The sequence below is a fragment of the Pinus tabuliformis genome, chromosome J (assembly GCF_031772625.1).
Source record: "Pinus tabuliformis cultivar Carrire ecotype Pingquan chromosome J, CPIR1, whole genome shotgun sequence".
NCBI lineage: Eukaryota > Viridiplantae > Streptophyta > Pinopsida > Pinales > Pinaceae > Pinus > Pinus tabuliformis.
In genome coordinates, this window is record NC_142295.1 from 630152309 (window position 1) to 630166374 (window position 14066).

At 39.9% G+C, this 14066-nt stretch overlaps 1 protein-coding gene across 3 annotated transcripts in view; it reads left to right on the forward strand.

Annotated features, from left to right (window-relative positions):
- Positions 1-6491: 6491 nt before the first annotated feature.
- LOC149228524 (putative MYST-like histone acetyltransferase 1) overlaps positions 6492-14066 on the forward strand; it is a 273250-nt gene continuing 265675 nt past the window's right edge. The window contains exons 1-2 of one of the 3 annotated variants that reach the window (XM_089378252.1): positions 6492-6762; positions 9082-9199. In XM_089378252.1, the coding sequence (XP_089234378.1) occupies positions 6700-6762; positions 9082-9199 (181 nt within the window). In that variant the 5' untranslated portion in view covers positions 6492-6699. The remainder of the gene's footprint in view (positions 6763-9081; positions 9200-14066) is intronic. The other 2 variants (XM_089378251.1, XM_089378253.1) reach the window with 2 other exon arrangements.

A 14066-nucleotide genomic window follows, 5' to 3' on the forward strand; every position in this document is an offset into this window, starting at 1 on the left:
GACAACCAAGGGAATCCAGAGGTTAAACCACCTCCACCCTCTCCATACCGTGATCACACCTAAACCGGTGTTGAGATCACAAAAGCAAATTGAGCTTGGATGCCTAAGAATTTCTTCACCACCCTTGAGGAATTTTCCTGTCTCCACCCTCAGGCTTTACCGTGTATCTTGCCATTACCGGTCAAGGGATTCCCAAGCCTTCGGGAATTTTCTTGAGACGACCTCACCCAAGATTCCGAAACCATCCGACAATCCAAAGATCAACTGAAAACAATCCCATCACACCATGGCTATCTGGAAATGGCAAGACTGGGCTAAATTCCACTGTTGAATCTCCACAAAATCCATGCCAATGACAACAAAAGAACCATATAGCAACATGCAGATACCATGCATGTCAAAACTAGCTAGTAAATCGCACATGCAATATGTTACCTGCAAGTATTCTCGTTGAAGTTGCTTGATCCTTGCCTTCCTTTGCTTTCCCCATCCTTGCTTGCTTTTCCTTTCCTTTCCTTGCTTGCTTACCTTCTTTCTCCTCTTGGTGCTTTCTCCTCTCCGAGATAAATTCTAACACTAAACTGATAAAAAGCTGACAAAAGCTACCAACTGATGCTCTGAGGTATTTTTATTGATCAAACCTCTAATTTCTTCAATTTTCCGTCATTTTCCTTCATTTTCCTCCTCACATGCAACCTGTGACCATTCACCTTCCTTTTCTCCTAATTTCTATTATTTTCATAAATAATGTGCCAAAAATACATCTTTGCCTTTCCAGAGCCTTGGTTACCTTTGCCAATTTCCCCTTAGCCGTAAACACAACAAGTGATGCCCACTATGATATTTTGCCCAACATTAAGCTTGGAATAAGTGTCCCTTGCATGTGGTCTTATTTTACCTTTATTAATTTTTATTACATGAACTTTTAACTCGAGGCTGTTACAAATTTGACATGGGGAACAAGACTGACCTCCAAGATCTCAGATGCACCTCTAGCAAAGAAGGAAAGGATTTTGTTGGGAGAGAAGGCTTGTGCTTCACATAAACTTCATCTAAAGATACTCTTAACATGAAGATTGCATTTACGAAGGTACTCACTCCTATTTATCATAAGTTTGTGGGCATTAAAGTTGTCGAGGTTAAATAATGGTGGAGAATTATGCGAGAAGGAATTTGAAGAGTTATGTAAGAAGTGTCGTATAACATGGAAAAAGGTTGCTCCATACCCACCTCAATAAAATGGAATTGCAAAAAGGATGAATAGGACGTTGTTAGAAAATGCAAAGGGCATGGTTAGTGATGTCGGGTTAGGATAGGAACTCCTTGTAGAGGCAGTGGATACTGCATGTTACTTGAATAATAGATCATCTTTGTCAGTGTTATATGATAATATTCCACATGAGGTATGGACTGGTAAGAAACCCTCTCTTTCACATCTCAAGATATTTGGTTGTGATGCATGTTTACATGCTCCAAAGGAGAAAAGAACCAAGTTGGATAATAAATTTGAAAGGTACATCTTTATTGGGAATAAAAATGGTTTAAAAGGTTACAAGCTTTGGAACCTAGAAACAAAGAAGGTTGTGTACAGTCGAGATGTGGTATTTAGAGAAGTGAAGGATTTCATAAAACAATAAGTCCTACCAAGGGAAAAGGAACCATAGAAGATAGAGTTTGAACTGAAGGATGAAGAATGAAACTCTAGAAAAGAACAAGAATCAAAATAAGAAGAACCACACACTCCAGTTTTGAGGAGATTGGTTTGGGAAAGAAGGCAGCTAGAGAGGTATACTCCACTAATTTCATTTAATTTTTTCTTTACTCATTACTGATATGATCCTAGAACTGTTAGGGATACAATGGTATCAAAGCGTAGGTCACACATTTGATACACACCTAGCTCGCGTTGGAGGGGATATTGTTGGACATTGGATAAACTAGTGCTCCTCACATGTTTCACAACATGGACTAACCACTTCTCATGGATCCTTATCTCTGGTGATGCGATTGTTGATTAACACCTGAGGTTTTGGTCTAGCGGCAATTGTGGTTCCCAACATGATAGGAAGGAGTCAGGCAGGAAGAAAGTACAAAAATTCCTCATTGCTATAATACTTCTAGAAGGGATTGCACTTAAGAGGTTCTCCCCATACACCCATATTTGACACTCCCACAAAATTCCTTTATTCAGATCATATTTCTCCATCAACCCATGACTTGCTCTCATACAATGAGGCAAAACCCACTTCTTGAAAACAACTATTCCCTTCATCTAAAGATACCCATGATCTTCCTTCGCATTCAAATTGGCCCAAATATGTTCCACGAGGCTCCCCCAAAAGGGACAATGGGGAGAGTGCACACACACAATTCAAATGATTACTATGAACATAACAGACACTAGAGAGGGAGGGGTTAAGGAAGGGGGACATACCCCTTTTGCCTCTACCACCAAAGTTCACCTTGATTTACCCTTTACCCTAAATTAGCCCTATGATTAGCCTTGGAGTTATTTGATATGAAAACATGGATACGTTTCTTCTTAGGGATAGATTGATACAACTAATAAATCCACTTAAAAATATGGCTTAACATTGTATATGAGGGGATATATCTTGAATATAAATGGTGATTATATTTAAGTAATCACCAAAAAAATCACATCCTGAATTCCTATATTCACAATTTGCCTCAAACCTTGATACAAGGCATAGGCTTTGGCAACATTGTTGGAAGTTGAGCATACCCATGGTCTTCTTGGTTCTCAGGGCAAAAAAATACCTCCCCGTTCCTGCCACCTTGGATGGTAGGGATTTAACCTCTATGGAATATTCTAGAATATTCTCAGTAGTAATTACAAATCAAAGGTTGATATTCATCTAAAAAGTAGTTATGCTATTTCTGCCCTTTTAATTTAATTAATTAAATAATTAATTTCATAAGAAATGAATTATGTTTTTTTGGACATGTGGTATTGATAAGCCATTGTATTGTAACAAAGTCTATTTACATGTTAATAACTTCTATGACAAAGTGCAGGTGAATCTCCATCATTAAGAATCTTGATACATGTTTTCTTAAATGTATATATTCTTCTTTTTTTCTCACAGAAACGGTTATGGATTATATTAGCTGAGTGGTCTAAATGCCAGATTTCAGATTACAATGAGAGGGAGCAAGACCCAAATAGTTTCGACAACCTGAAGTGCTATGGAGCTTGTGTTCCACTTCCAGCTCTTTTTGGTTACAGCTATGGAGTCGATTTCTGTGATTTGCCCAAGCTTATAAATACAAACAAATTGTTTTAGTAGCAAGCAATAAAACATATCAGCTGACTGATTATGGAATTGGATCCCATGTTTCGTCCCCGTCTCTTATCATTGCCCCGACAGAGAGAAGAGCAGCTTTATTAGCTTCAAGATCTGCTTCTTTGTTGTTGTCTCTTAGAACGTGAAGTATTTTAGGTTTTGGAACAATTTCCCCAAACTTCTGATTCTAGATATCAACCTTGCCAATCTTAAGTCCTGAGGGGATGAGTTGGTCACCATGATTTTTATTATCACTTGAGAATCCCCAAAAATGTTTGCCTCCTTGATTTCCAAATTCAAGAGCAACTTGAGACCTTGGAAGAGGGCCAATGCCTCAGCTTGAATGCTGGAGTTGATCCCCAGACCCCAAGCAAAGCTGTGGGTCGATATGCCTTCAGTGTTTTTTACAGTTCCTCCTGCCCCAGCCTTGCCAGGATTTCCTTTTGCTGCCCCGTCAAAGAAGAGAGAGTGTACCTTTTGATTGGAGATCCAGTCTTGAAAGTCTTCCTTATTTTTCCCCTTATTTTCCATTCCTTGGGAGAGGAGATATTTCTGATGGCTTGGTGAAATTGCAGATTTAAGGAGGCCCCCCAAACAGTATCTAACTGATTGAGATTTGAATCGTCTTTTTGATCTCCCAAGCATTCTTTTAACTGAAACTTTATCTTAGCCGCTACCACCTTGACATCATGCTGAGTGCTTCTAAAAATTCTGCTGTTTCGCTCTAGCCAGATCTGCCAGCAGCAAATTTTAAGAAGGGAAGACCAAGCCGCTTTAATCACTTTGTTTTTGGGAGGAGGACCGGGATAACTGTTCTGCCAATTAGCAAAAAGATCAGTTATGGAGACAGGGAGAACAAAATTGGGGTTCCAATGATCCATCAGCTCTCTCCAGACCTGCACAACGAAATTACAGTTTAAGATGAGATGCGTGGCACATTCCACATTCTCTCTGCACAGGGAACACCTGGATGGGCCATGGAATCCATGTCTTTGTAGTTTGTCATCAGTGAGGATTTTACTGTGGCATAGGAGCCAACAGAACATGTCGATTTTGGGCAGAGAGGAAATGCGCCAGACTGCCTTCCACGGAGCCGGATCAGGAGGGACATTCGGTCTCAAAGAGAGTTTAGCATAGCCTTGGGCTACTGTGTAACTTGCAGACAGTGTACCCCAGCCACGCGAGTCTTTTCTGCGAATATGCGAGGGGGCAATTCCATTCAGCATAGCACAGAGGCAGTTGGAATCTTGTAGAAGATCCGGAGGTAAATCATTCAAACTCCAGCCAGCCCAACGCGTCCCAGCCCACGTGGATATATCCCACAACGTGGATCTTCCTGAAGCAGTCAACCAATCTCGCAGCGCCTTCACGGAGGGGCAATCACCAATCGGGTCTCGATCCATGATGCGATCGGTCCAAATATTGATTTTCTTCCCATTTCCAGGGATCCAGTAAGCATTGGAGCGGATCAAGGGGGCGGCTTTGGAGCAGAGTCTAACAAATGGAGAGACGCCTTGGGGGAGAGGCCCATCCAGGCATCTAACTCTCTCGCCTTTGAAATACTTCCTCCATAGCGCTAATTGGGCCCAGCCAGGCTTGGGCGCAATAATTTTCCAGAGAAGCTTGGCTCCCATGGCAATGTTCTGCAGGGAAAGGTTCTTGAAATTTAATCCTCCCTCCATCTGAGGCTTGAGGACAGTCTCCCAATTAACAAGAGGGATTTTCCTCTCATTTTGTTTGCCTCCCTTCCAAAAGAAATTGCGAATGTGCTGGTCCATTTTCTGAAGAATGCCAATTGGAGCAAGGAGTACTGAGAACTAAAATAAGGGGAGACTGCAGAGCACAACTTTGATGAGGACTGACTTGCCCGCAATATTAAGCCAGTTGAATCCCCATGCCTGGAGTTTGTTCTTGAATTTTTCTACTTGAGGGAGCCAATCCCTGCTATAGGCTCGCTTGAGAAAGATAGGGAGCCCAAGATATTTAAACGAGGTCCAAGCTGAAGAGGCTGCGAATCCAAAGCATCTGGCAATGGAACTAAGCAAGATGGGCGTAATGTTCCAGCAGTAAATGTGGCACTTCCCCTTGTTGAGACTACTTCCCGACGCCATACAAAACTCATCAAGAGCTTCTTTGAATCTGTTGGCCGAGTGGATCGAAGCAGCCCCAAGCAGCAGAGTATCGTCTGCAAAAAGGGCATGGTTGATGCTTTTGACTCCCCTTGCAATGCAAATCCCTGAAATCTCCTGCTCTTGCATTTTTTTATTTAGATGGAAACTGAGAACGGAGGCTTGAAGAACAAACAGAAGAGGAGACAGAGGACAACCCTCTTAAATGTATATATTCATACAATAATTATTTTTATAATTAATAATACTTTAATTATTATTATTATTTTTAATGTCAAGTGTATAGATGTTTATTATTGACTAATCCTATCAATATTTACCAACCATTTAATTTATAGCTACTATGTTATAACATTATTATACTTGCAACATACATGACATTACACATTAGTTTTGCCTTTGACCAAAAAATTATGTTGTTTATCCATAGTTTAACATTATAAGTTATTTTTTTCTTATTATTTAAATTTATTTATTTGTAAGATGATTGGTTGAGGTATTATTATAGATTGTTTAGTAACTTCCATTTCGATTACTTACTAATTTTTCATTTTTTTCCTTTGTTATTTCTATTTTCATGAATTATAACTTTTCCAATTTAAAGTGACTTATCATTATATTAAAAATATTTTTTAATAATTTTAATTATAAATTTTTATATATTAATAAATATGTTAATATAAAGAATATTAGTTAATCATATTTCTTAATTTTTAGTGATAACATTTAGTAACACAATATTTGATTAATTGTTTTATTTTATGTTTAGTTTAATTAAACTATATTCAAATTAAATACGGGCTACTATATAACTCTAATTATAATCAAATACAAGCTACTATATAAATCTGATTTTACGGTTGGATATTCTTAATTCCTTCCATTAATTAATATTAGAATTAAATTATAATATTACTATATTGCTTAAACCACAATATAATTTATGAAAATTAAATCCGAGTAGAAAACTTTCGAACATCCAAAATTGGAAGGGAATGGTGAAAATCTTGAATGCTACGTTTACTTCGGTAACACTTAAACCCCGCTTTTATTTCTATCCATCCAAAATTGGAATGAGTGAAAAATTTGAACTCTGCGTGTGCAGGAATTGTATCAAAGTGATTGAACTATATTACCCGGCAAAGGGCGGGGGGAGCGCGGGCACAGTCGTCTTGGTCCAAGCTATCGTAATTTTATGAAATTCGAAATGGAATGTTAATTTCGTTCGTGTTTGCTCCGGAGAGAGTGAGAAGAGGAGAGAAATGGCTGCAGGAGGAGGAAGCGGCAGAAGTGAACCAGCAATAACGACGACGGACCACAACACGGTCAGTCTCTCATCTTGCGCTACTTTCCATTTTGCTCACACGTGACATCATTCTCTATTGTATTCCATTCAGGGTTTAAGTTTTTCTGTTTCGGGAGAAATAACAAGATGAGAAGCAACACTCGTTCTTGTCTTGAATCAACAAGATAAAATAATTATCTGCAAACTCTCAAGTTCCTACCTTATTATGCTTGGAAACCAAACAGTGTCTACAGATATTCTGAGAATAAAACTGGTTCTGCATGAATCAAGAAGGAAGCATTCAATTAAATAGTAGAAACCGTACAAATGACGATTTTTTATTTCTGGTTAGCATTTAACTGCAAGAGTAAACACGTTTTTTCGATCCGGGAGTTATGAACACCAACTCTGCGCCATACCTGTAAAGCCCTTTTTAACACAGGGCTATCATACGCGGTGAACTTACACACATGGTCAGGGTTTTATGATTGCTGGGGTTTGAACTTGGATCACCATTGTGACCATGCTTCTCTCATCTCAACCGATGGACCACAGTGCCGTGGATCTTTAGAAATGACAAATATAGCAGTCCTGTCCTCGACGATTTGCTTATCACAATATTAAGTCTAAGTCATAGGGCAAAGGCATTTTATCTGTTTTAATGCTTTCAAGTTAACCGAGTTTGGAAAGCAGAAACAAAATTATTGTGATGCACATAATAAATGATAAAGCATGATAAATCCCTATATTCATAATGCACACCAAATATGCACCTGGAGCACAACTCCAAAAAAATATTATGATAAGTTACATAACTCCTTATACGTTAGAAAAATCTTTCCCCATTAACCTAAATACATCAAAGTACAATAACCATAAACAATTGTGTGTAATGATGCTCACCTCTTATATACTAATTCTCACTGATTGCCCATGTAGGCCCGCTTCCAGGTCAACCCACTCTTTGCACATACATTTGACCCCTTACCTCCATCAGGGTCATTACTTAGTGCCCCACTTTGAAAAGCTTTGCCCTTAATGTTAGAATTATGTGTGTAATCTGCACATGTGGCCGTGACACACTGATATGTATGATCAATATATTTGTAATCAGGGCTACGCTCATGCCTTCATCAGTTATTGTAATACTAAGGAGTGGTTAAGTTGGTCCTAGTTAAATTTGCACACACAGGCTCATTAACCCCAGTTAACTTGAGTTGTGTATAAATACAAACAACTCTCCTTTTTACATTATCATCTATGACTGAGTTGTGTATAAATACAAAACAGCTCTCCTTTTTACATTATCATCTTGTGATCTTCTTGATCTATCTTAGAAAGTGTTTTATGTGGAAGGGCACCTATATCTTTGGTGTTCTCTTGTGATCTGCATTTCTTTATTTTACGAGGAGTTGTGCATCTATTGTGTAGCACATTTGCTCTTGGGTAATTTTCTCTCTCTAACACACTAGGGTTATTCCCTTCCGTGCACTTGTGATTGGGTTATTGCAGAATTGGGTTGGTCTTTGGTTCCATTTGATCCTCCCGCTTTCACTTGTGAATCTCAAGATGGTATCAGTATGGGTGTGAACCAAACTCTTAATTCAGTAGTCAATCTGGAGATTTCTGTTTTGTGGCATTGCTCTAATGACCTTAAAACTAGGCTTTCTAGACAATTTTTCTATTAGCAGTTTTTTAGGGGCGGGGTTCTGGAAAAATGAACCCTGACTTAAAGGATTGTGGCTCTCTTTGAGGGTTGCCTTGGGTTGTGTGTGGGGGTGGGGAGGAGGGGTATGTTCATATGTTGTTGAATGAGTTTTACCGAAGAATAAGGTTTGACTAAGAACAAAATGTAGCAAATGCAATGAACACTCTAGGAAATATAACAGTTCAATAGATTTAATCTAAAAGGGCCATTTCATGGTGTTTTGAGCCATCTCTTCTCAATTTTCTTCATATTTCCTTTTTATATGAATGACAGGAATCGGTCTTGATGAAATGTTATGTGAATGATACATAATTTTGATATGATAAGTAGTTAGTAGGGTATAATGTGGCAATGATGTCATAACATTTTTGGAGACGACATCCAAACACCCATAATTTGAAGAACAAGATGATTCCATCCTTGGGAATTGAGTTATACACAATATATTTTGAAAAGATCCATTGCATTTAGATGACAATTCACTTTTTGGCCATTAGTGGGTTGGGGAATTTTAAGGTCATAGATAAAAGCATCGAAGAAGTAATAACGAGAACAATGATCCAAATGAATAATCCATTTATTTATGTATTCTATTTTGTCATCCTAATCTTCTATATGTTTTGCTAACCAAAAGTTTATTCATGGTTGTAGGATGTTCCGGTGCATCTACAGAAGGATGAGATGTCTTTAGGAGAAGTCCGTGGCACAAAAATGAAATATGACATTGGCTGCTATGTACATTGTCTCTCCTCATGGGATAATGTTTATCGTATGTCTTATCAAATTAGCATTTCACTGTACCAATTATATCTTGGTAGTTGTAGTAAAGTGATTTCTCTTCTAGGGAAGATTGTGGCTAGTGACAATATACAAGCAGGTCTAGACTATCTAGGTGGCAAAAGCAATTGAAGTAATTACAAAAAGTTATAGTGAGGGCCTGGCTTCGACATATTGAAAAATGACTGTTAAACCCTCCTAAAATTATCCACTAAATTGTAAGCATTTGGGGGACTAAATTTTGGTATCTGAAATGCTCACTTGTAATTGTTAGAATGTTGTTATAGTGCCTGTTCGTAAATGTGAAAAAAAACATGGAATGTAAAATACAAATGGAGAGAGAGAGAGAGTGAGAGAGAGAGAGAGAGAGAGAGCAAAATTGAGGATATCAGGGATGAATGAAAGATGGAAGTGGAAGAGGCAAGGGCAAGAAGATTCACAGGGTTGATGAACGTGAACTACCAATTAGAAATGCTACATATATGGACATTAATTTATAGATTGAGATGCAGGGGAATTTTATTCTATTAGTATTATGACGTCATGTATGAGATTCTCTCCCCTGTCATTGTGCATCATTTTACTTCTCAAGTGAATCAGCTGCTTTATACTTTGTCCTACTGATCCATTTGCAACCAACTGCACATTTCCCTTTAGGTGATTCCACCAGTTCCCACATTTCATTTCTCTGTGTGGAATCGTATTCCTCTTGCGTTGCTTTGCCCCATTTCATTTTCCCACGTGTATTCTCAAATGTAACAGGTTCATATAAATTCAAAATGTAGTTGAAGTCCCATTTATCCTCAATGAAGCTGAATGCTGCATTCTTCTAAGACTTGTTGCTTTCTTCACTTCTTTCAACTTTCAAGTAGTTCTTGTGGCTTTGAGTCCCTCGTTATCTGCAAATAACACTTTGGAATCTTCTTGGGCTTTGGCAATGTCCTCTTTCCACTACCGTTGTTAATTTTCATTGAAAATCCTGCAACTGCTATGATGAACAATCTGAAACTAAACGTTCTTTCATCAAGACACAGAATTTTATTAACAACAGATAAGCAGCGGAATAGGCACAGAGAGAAAGACACAGTCACACAAATACACGGTTATTTTTCTAGGGAAACCCAACTGGGAAAACCCTCTCCTTTGCTGTAGAATTTATTGATACAATCTGAGCAATCAGATCTCTTACAGGCCAATTTATCACACTGATAACTAACTCGTTCTCATTGCTACACTAGCTAGAAACACCTTGCTACAACTTTGACCCAGCTCCTCCTTGCTTGCTGCCTGCCTGACCCTCTTTCCTTGCGCAGGATATCTCCTATTTCCTAGCGCAAATCTATCTGCAAGAAGGTCTCTCTATCACTGCAGAGCAGACCCTCCAAAATACACTCTACCAGCAAGGCTCTCACATACAAACTGGTGCAAACTCTCACAATCTAGCGAGCTGTGTCTTGTCACAGTCCTTCGTGAGCAAAACAACTTGTGCTCTCTATTGCCTTGTCTCACCAACTTGTGCTCACAAAACAATCGAATAATTCTGTGCCTTGGTCCACCTTATAAGCTTTTTGAATAGGCTAAATTTGGCAAGTTTTATTTCTGGAAATCGAACTAGTGATTGATGAGTTAACTGAGTCTAACTGACTCATGTAACTCGTCCTGCCCAAATTTAGAAATTGAGACTCACACATGTCAATTTCCAAAACTAATTCGCACTAGGAGACACTAAACTGAGCCTCCCTCTCCAGCACATCAGTCGAGCTACTTTGTAACTGTCCTAAATTTTAGGAACTCATCCTAACGTTTAGGAACTCGTGCATGCTAAGGAAAACTGCTTCTTGGTCTCTTTGACTAACGCACAAGTCAAAGAAGGACCTTTCTTGCTACTATTTCAACGTTCCCTCTTAGCGAGGAAGGTGCTTGTGGAAGAACCTTGTCCACCCGTATCTGTCTCCCACACTACGAAGTTCACTGTCGCTGCAACTGCTCCCTCTGAACTAGAAGACTTCCCTACTTTCTTATGTGGAACCTAATCTGAAGACTTGTTCTTTCCCACCATGTTCTACGAGTCCATCACTTCAGTGATAAGTGCCACGTACCCTGTGTGCCTCGATGGTTGCTTCCTCTGGCTAGAAGTGATACTGGAAGATTCAACTCTCTTATGATCTCCCTTAATCAAATCCTTTGCCCACTTGGATCAAACTTTCCCTATACTGGGAGTCTTTGACTGAGTGGCTGCCTCCACTCGCCCTGGGCTATGCTCCTCATCATCTCGCTGATTAGCCCAACTGCCTACTAGCTTAGACTGAAACTGAGATACTGACTGAGGCTCCATCTTGAGAGCTCTATCTTGCTCTTGCTCAACCACCACTTCTCTACTCCAAGCTCTCCCTGCCTTGCTACTCAAGGCTGGATCTGTCTCTACCTTTAACTTGTAGAGATTCTTCACCCTCACATCTATTTACTTCTTACATCCAGAAGCTAAGTGTTGGAGGTACGCCTTACCTCTGCTGAAGATGATATCATAACCCTTGTCCTCAAGGGTAGTTGTTGAAGCAAGATTCTGCTTTAATCCTAAAACATAGAGAACATCTTTGAGATGAAGAGGATTCCCTAGCTCCCTCTGAAAACTGACAATACCAACTCCTCTAGCTGCATATTGACCATTATCTCCTAGCCCAATATGAAACTGCATGTCGTTCTCCTTCAGGGGGCTAAAACTCTTCTTGTTCTCGATCATGTGGAAGGATGCTCTTGAATCAATACACCATATACTACTATCTATTGAGCTTGCCATGTAAGCAATCAATGAGAAATATTTCTCGAACCGGGCAGAAAATGCATCTACCTTTGCTAATGCAGGCACATGATCCTTACTAGACATCTTTTGCGTAGGACACTTAGTGGCTTAGTGTCCAAACTCATGGCAATGGAAACACTTGATCTTGCTTAGATCCTTCTTCTTGCCCTTTTGACTGGACTTGGCCTCTCCTTGGCCCTTCTTGCCCTTGGCCTTGCCTATCAGGGCAAGGTTCTCCTCGTCAACTGTCATAACTGATCTACCATCTCTAGTCCCTCTTTGGATCTCTTCCTGAATGCAGTCAGTCCAAAACCTTTCCCAATTGGGAAAATTCTCTCTCCCACTAACAAAATCTTGGAAGCCGTGCCAAGACTTGTGAAGTCAAAGTAAGGTAAAACTCACAAGGTCATGATCAAATACAATCACACCCGCACCACCCAATTCATCTCTTACTTGAGTGAACCTTGACAAATATGTGACAATGGGCTCATCCTTGCTCATTTGGATACTCCTCAGCTTTTCCTCAAGAGCAAGCTTCATGGTATCACTGGTACTTTGATATAATTGTAAGATGGCTTGATACATCTCATATGCTATCTTCTTCTCATGGATATGAGGAACTATATGATCTCTGACCCCTTTTAGAATAATCCTCCTTGCCTTGATATCATTCTTAGCATGCTGGGTCAACTGTTGGGGATCTTGTGGTGGTGGTATTGCGTTCTTGATGAACTCTCCAACCCCATGATCCTCCCTTTCCATGGAATGAAGTTCGATGCTCCCTCTAAACAGTGGTCTGATCTCAACCCTTGGAACGCCATCCTGCTTCCGAGAGAGCCTCCAAAACCTGTGAACTAGGGCTGATTCACTAGCCCTCTTGGCTGTCCTTTAGTCCTTCAAAGTTCAGCTCCAATAATTCTGCCTCTCTTCTCAGTCCTGTAGTCCTTCACAAGGACTGAACTTAGGGCCCAATAGACACCTTCTAGTAGCCCTCCAATCTACTCTTAAGCTGTCAACCAACTACTGCTCAAACAAACTGTAGAACAGCCTTATACAACCTAGCAATGCGTCAATCACTGAAGAACACAAAACATACCTCAACTAGCAGACTTCTTCTGCTCTTCTTAGGTCATGGTTCTGGGCATTCCTCTGAGATTGCTCGGCCTCTGATTAGTGCACCTGAACACAGTGCACCAGTCCTCCACAACTCGACCTCTAAACCTCCACAAAAACCTGTGTAACCCTCCCTTTACAAGCCTCCTTCATATGCCGTCCTAAAGGAATGTTCCAGCCACCTGCTAGGCCTTCCAGCCCTCCAATACTGAGACTACAGGGGCTCAACTCTCCTTCTAAGCACACAGAAAATCTCAGCCTGATACACACAGAATTACACACACAAAAAACACAGAACTGCCCTCAATCTCAGCCACGAACTGCCCTCAAACTCGGCCTGTACCAAATCACAGAAAGTGACAATAAAACTCGGCTCCTTCTCACTTGATAAGGCTCCTAGAGGCTGTGATTGCTTCAAAAGTTCTTCACCTATGATGCTTGCCTCAACTTGTGCTGGTTTTGATTCCATTCACTGCTCTGATACCATGTTAATTTTCCTTGAAAATCCTGCAACTGCTATGATGAACAATCTGAAACTAAACGTTCTTTCACCAAGACACATAATTTTCTTAACAATAGATAAGCAGCAGAATAATCAGAGATAAAGACAGTCACACAAATACACAATTATTTTTCTAGGGAAACCCAATTGGGAAAACCCTCTCCTTTGCTGTAGAATTTATTGATAGAATCTGAGCAATTAGATCTCTTACAGGGCAATTTATCACACTGATAACTAACTCGTTCTCACTGCTACACTAGCTAGAAACACCCTGCTACAACTTTGACCCAACTCCTCCTTGCTTGCGGCCTGCTTGGCCCTCTTTCCTTGCGCAGGAGATCTCCTATTTCCTAGCGCAAATATGGCTACAAGAAGGTCTCTCTATCACTGCTCCAAAATATGCTCTACTAGCAAGGGTCTCACACACAAACTGGTGCAAACTCT